General features: G+C 35.3%; 1 protein-coding gene across 1 annotated transcript; it reads left to right on the top strand.

The window, feature by feature from the left end:
• Window positions 1-305: 305 nt before the first annotated feature.
• LOC113867519 lies at window positions 306-2,817 on the top strand. Its single transcript, XM_027502899.1, has one exon. The coding sequence runs from the start codon at window positions 628-630 to the stop codon at window positions 2,074-2,076; it is 1,449 nt and encodes a 482-aa protein (XP_027358700.1). The 5' UTR covers window positions 306-627; the 3' UTR covers window positions 2,077-2,817.
• The last annotated feature ends 2,293 nt before the right edge of the window (window positions 2,818-5,110 follow it).

Genomic DNA, 5,110 nt, shown 5'->3' with positions numbered 1-5,110 from the left:
CCTATCATCCTTATAGAATATAACAGCATCTACGAAAAAGCGTTTCCATGCATCCAAACACAACAGAAAAGGTCTCTTTTACCAACTAAGAAATCAATAATACAACAAAAGCTTTTCTAAACCCAAAAAGCTAAATAAATAAACAAATTACCAAAGTGCATAAACTCCCATTCCCCACACCTTAAACGCCATCACAAAGCAAATAGCTTCATCATGAGTGAAGCTTCTACGCGCTTTTGGAGCGACTGAATCCTAACCAGAATTGACAATAAACCAACCCTATGACGCCACAATCTACCATACTCGGCCACTACAAAGTGCATGTGGGTCTAAACTTTAAATACTTTAACCACACTTAACTCTCACCCCTCTCTTTCTAATTACGTCTTCACACAAATTCAGGGATCACTCTCTCTTATCCCTCTCTCTCTGCATTTGGAGACTAACACCACATTCTTTCAATTATTTTTCTCTTTCTCTTTCGTGCATATTCTCAAACATATGGTGCTCGCTCCATAGCACTACCTCAAACCCATTGAAATCCACATACCCACCAAGAAAAAATCACGACCCATTTCCCCAACGTTGATCTTCTCTTAACCCCTCGAAGCAAAATCCTTTTTCATCATGGCCCTCGAAACTTGGCTCGTCAAGGTTAAAACGGCGTTGTCGCACAGCTTCGACACCGTGCGACCCTCGAACCCAAAGAACCTTCTTCTTAGGAAACCGTCGTTTTCCTCGTCCAAGCCAAAACGCGTTGCCATCTTGGCCTTCGAGATCGCCGGCGTGATGTCAAAGCTCCTCCACCTCTGGCAATCCCTCTCCGACGCCAACGTCGTTCGTCTGCGAAACGACGCCGTAACCATAGAAGGCGTGTGGAAGCTCATCTCAAACGACGAGTCGTTTCTCTTAAACCTCGCCGTGGCCGAGTTCACGGACTCGCTCCGACTCGCCGCGGACTCGGTCTCCCGACTCAGCCATAAGTGCCACGACTCCACACTCCGATCCTTCCACCGAGTCTTCACCGAGTTCGCCAACTCGGGCCTCGACCCACACGCGTGGACCCTCACGCGCCCCAAAGATATCGAATCGAAGCACAAGAAAATGGAACGTTACGTGACACTCACGCAAACGCTGCATAGAGAAATGGACGAGCTTTCAGTTCTAGAAAGCGCGTTGAGAAAAGCACTTCACAACGGTGACAACATCACCGAACCTTGTTCTCACCAGAAAGCCCATGATCTTCAACAAAAGATTTTCTGGCAGAAACAAGAGGTTCAGAACTTAAAAGAACGATCTTTGTGGAACAAAGGTTTTGATGGGGTTGTTTTGTTGCTTGTTAGGTTCCTTTTCACTGTGTTAGCAAGGATTAAGGTTGTCTTTGGGATTGGACACAGTGTTCCATGCTTATCTCGCAGTTTGTCAGCTTCTGCCACCGTTTATCCCTCTGATCATCAAAACCCTACTTCTCATTCTTGTTCCTTTGTGTCAGGACCATTAAAAAGATCAAAACTTGATGATAATAACGAGGATTCTGGAAGTGGGTTTTTCGAGTCTAATTGCCAGGTGTTGAAGCCACTTCCAAGTACTTTAGGTGCTTCAGCTTTGGCTTTGCACTATGCCAATTTGATCATAGTGATGGAGAAGATGATAAAGTCACCCCAATTGGTTGGAGTTGAAGCCAGGGATGATTTGTATGCCATGTTACCAAGTAGCATAAGATCATCTTTGAGGTCAAGGTTGAAAGGGGTTGGGTTTTCTGCTTGTGATCCTTTGTTGGCTGGAGAGTGGAGAGATGCATTGGGGAGAATACTTGGGTGGTTGTCACCTTTGGCTCATAACATGATCAAGTGGCAGAGTGAAAGGAGCTATGAGCATCAAAATTTGGTTCCAAAAACCAATGTTTTGTTGTTGCAAACTTTGTTCTTTGCAAACAAGGAGAAGACAGAAGCTGCTATAACGGAGCTGCTCGTTGGTTTGAACTATGTTTGGAGGTTTGAGAGGGAAATGACTGCTAAGGCATTGTTTGAATGTACCAAGCTTAATGGGTTGTTAAGTTTGCAAAAGCCCAAATAAGGATATGGGTTTCTTTTAATTTTTCTTTTGCTTTTTTCTTTTTCTCATCATCCTCTTTCTGCTTCCTTATTAAGGGTTCTACTTTTGTCTCTCTAAATTTTATGGTGTTATATTTTAGGCAATTGAAGTAAGTTCAGATCCTTGAGGTTTGTTTTGCTTCTAACCCGGGTCTGTAAATGGAATATAGATATGTATGTAAATGGTGTATGAATTTTGATGGGTAAATCTCCAAGAAATGCAATGGCTTTAATTTCATGATTTAATCTGTCCATAATCATGTGAAAATATTCCTATAGTTCCGTTATGATTAATTTTATCGTCATGTGCTAATTAGTGGGGTTTAATCAATTTATTATTGTTGGTTTTTGTGGCTGTACCAATAGTTCAAGATTTAGCTCTTTGCGGTTCATGTGGTGAGTAATAAACTACTAATTATAATCAATCCTCTAATATCTTAATGGCATTAATTTCATACATATAACTATAAACTATTCAGAGTGGAGCCCTGCTATTATTGAAACGTACACTAAAATACTGGAATTATAGGGGTTATATTAATAAGAACATGACTTCCTTAGTTGTTAGAGTAATTATATATATATATATATAAAGTGACAACAGATATGATATATTTGTAATTGAGAATTACTACGAGCAAAGTGAACTGAATAAATGGCTTGTTACAATCATATGACTACTACTAATTAAGTCAATTGATCATTTTATCAGAAAGGATATAAAAATTGTTAAACTTTCTCTTTCTCTCTTTGTACACACACTTGATTATTATAAAAAATGAGAATAATTAAAATAGATTATTGAATATTATTTATTTGAATAATAAAATAAAATAAAAGATATGGTACATAATTTTTAAAATGATCACATAATCATCGGCTAATTATTAATTTTAATCAGAAAAATATGAAGAAAAGAAAGTAAATGTGGGATACAACATGTGACCTGATAGAAAAAGATAAAAAAACAAATGAATCGTAACTTATTTTTTAAAAAAAATTATATGTGTATAATAATTACTCATCCAAAATTATGATATTATTAAAAAGAGAACTATTTTCGGGCATGTTTGGTTCAAAGTTTAAAAAAAAAAAAAATTCTCACACTTTTTAAAAAAATATGCGTCATAAAAATTTATATATAATAATTTTCTATCGAGCATTACGGATTTTACTGCAAAACAATGCATTGATGTTGTTATATACTACAACTTTTAATAAAATTTTAGTATATATAAATGTTATGATGTATAATACTGTATTGATATAAAAATTTAATCAACTTCACTTAACTTTAAATTAAATTAAAACTATATAATAATAAAACTTTTCATAAAAAAAAATTTAGTTAATGTCTTGAAGGCATTAGTGAGCATTAGTCTAAAATTAAATTAGTAGTTCACATCAACAAGCACATTCATAATGCCATAGTATTTCTTGCCTTCACTTTGTAACATTAGAGATCGAAGAATATTGATAACTGAGCTCAAAGTCAATTCGCAAAACTTGCAAGAGTCAATTTAGTTAAGCAGTTAAATATGCATTTTCGATCTAAGATCGTCATAGTTCTTCCCTCTATGCTATTTTTTTTCCCCATATTGTCTATTTCTTTCAGTGTTACTTTTTCGTAATTTTTGAAAACAACAACCTTAAATGCAAAACAACAATAGGAAAATATTGGTTTTGATTTTCTCATATCTACCTTATAATTAACACTCTTAAAGTGCGCATTCGGTAAGGGAAAGAGGTGTGTTAGAACATAATTTTTTTGGCTGCAGCAGAGTTTCAAGTCTACAAGACCTTTAAATCTATGAACGAAGTTTCAAATCATAACAGTGCAATTAAAAAAAAGGCAATAGGAAGAAACGTTGTTTGTAGCAAGATTATGGCAACCTAAGCTCATTAAGTTCAGGAAACTAATACAAAACTTAATCTTCCATCTCGTTTATCCCACTTCATTTGATTGTAGGATTTTATGAAAACTATAGCATTTTTTTACTTTTATTTGTTGGGAGTGATCTTGATCAGTTTATCCCGTATTCTGGATATTCTTGGAACATTGTGTTTGGTTATTACCTAGTTGATGAATTTATATATCTTTGGGACAAAGTGTATCATTTTCCTCTACCATTATGTGTATTGATTCTCCGATGGCTTCTAATTACTTATTTATCACAAGAAAACAATGAAAAGGAAAAAAGCATGGAGGTATAAATGGGGCAATCATTCCCATATCAAAAAATATTGTGAAGCAGTACTGGACTCTAATTATTTGATTAAATTATGCAAAAGCATCTAAAGAGGACAAAATCCATTTTTTTTTTGCGCTCAACTTTGTTAGCATCCATTGTTAATTTTTAGTTTCCTGAGCTCTCTTTTCTTGACCTTTTTCTTCTTTTTCAGGATCTTCCTTTTACTAGCAGACAAAAATCACAGTTTTGCAAATAATAAGTGGTCCAATTAGTTCAAGTTTTTAGTAAATGTAATCCCCTTTTTCAATATTTATAACTCTGGGGCCCTACTGAACATCATTGGCCAAGCAACTGTTTGTATTTCTTTATAATGCAACTTACGTGGGAATAATAGATAGAAAGATTGAACCCTACCTTCTGGGTAGAAAAAAAATCATACTCTTTCTTCTTCTTTTTTCTATACCACATATATTCTTTAACACAACTGTTTTTTTTTTGGACTAAAACTTGATACCACATGTTAAAATAGAACAATCCTTACCAGTTAATCTAAGTGTTCGATGATCTCTTTCTTTTTTATTTGGTCACTGTTGAGTAGAAAAAATAAATAAATTCTTAATTAAAGGAAAGAAAGAGAGAGAAAAATTGAAGACATCTTGAGATCTATGAGAAGAGGTTCTCAAGGAATTTGACCGTGAACTGTTGTTGCTCCCATGGGGTGGTGACAGCTTGATGCAAGTGGGCCAAAACATGATTGGGTTTACCATTTACATGATATGAAATAATGCAAGTGCAACCCCATAATTCCAAGCCAGTCCAAAGAAT

This window comes from Abrus precatorius, unplaced genomic scaffold (genome assembly GCF_003935025.1).
Source record: "Abrus precatorius isolate BTA unplaced genomic scaffold, Abrus_2018 Scaffold5, whole genome shotgun sequence".
Classification (NCBI taxonomy): domain Eukaryota; kingdom Viridiplantae; phylum Streptophyta; class Magnoliopsida; order Fabales; family Fabaceae; genus Abrus; species Abrus precatorius.
The sequence above is the reverse complement of the archived record's forward strand: the minus strand, read 5'-3'. Positions and strand labels throughout refer to the sequence as shown.

Coding starts and splice junctions, on each gene's coding strand:
- LOC113867519 (XM_027502899.1), top strand. CDS start 628: ATGGCCCTCGAAACTTGGCTCGTCAAGGTTAAAACGGCGTTGTCGCAC.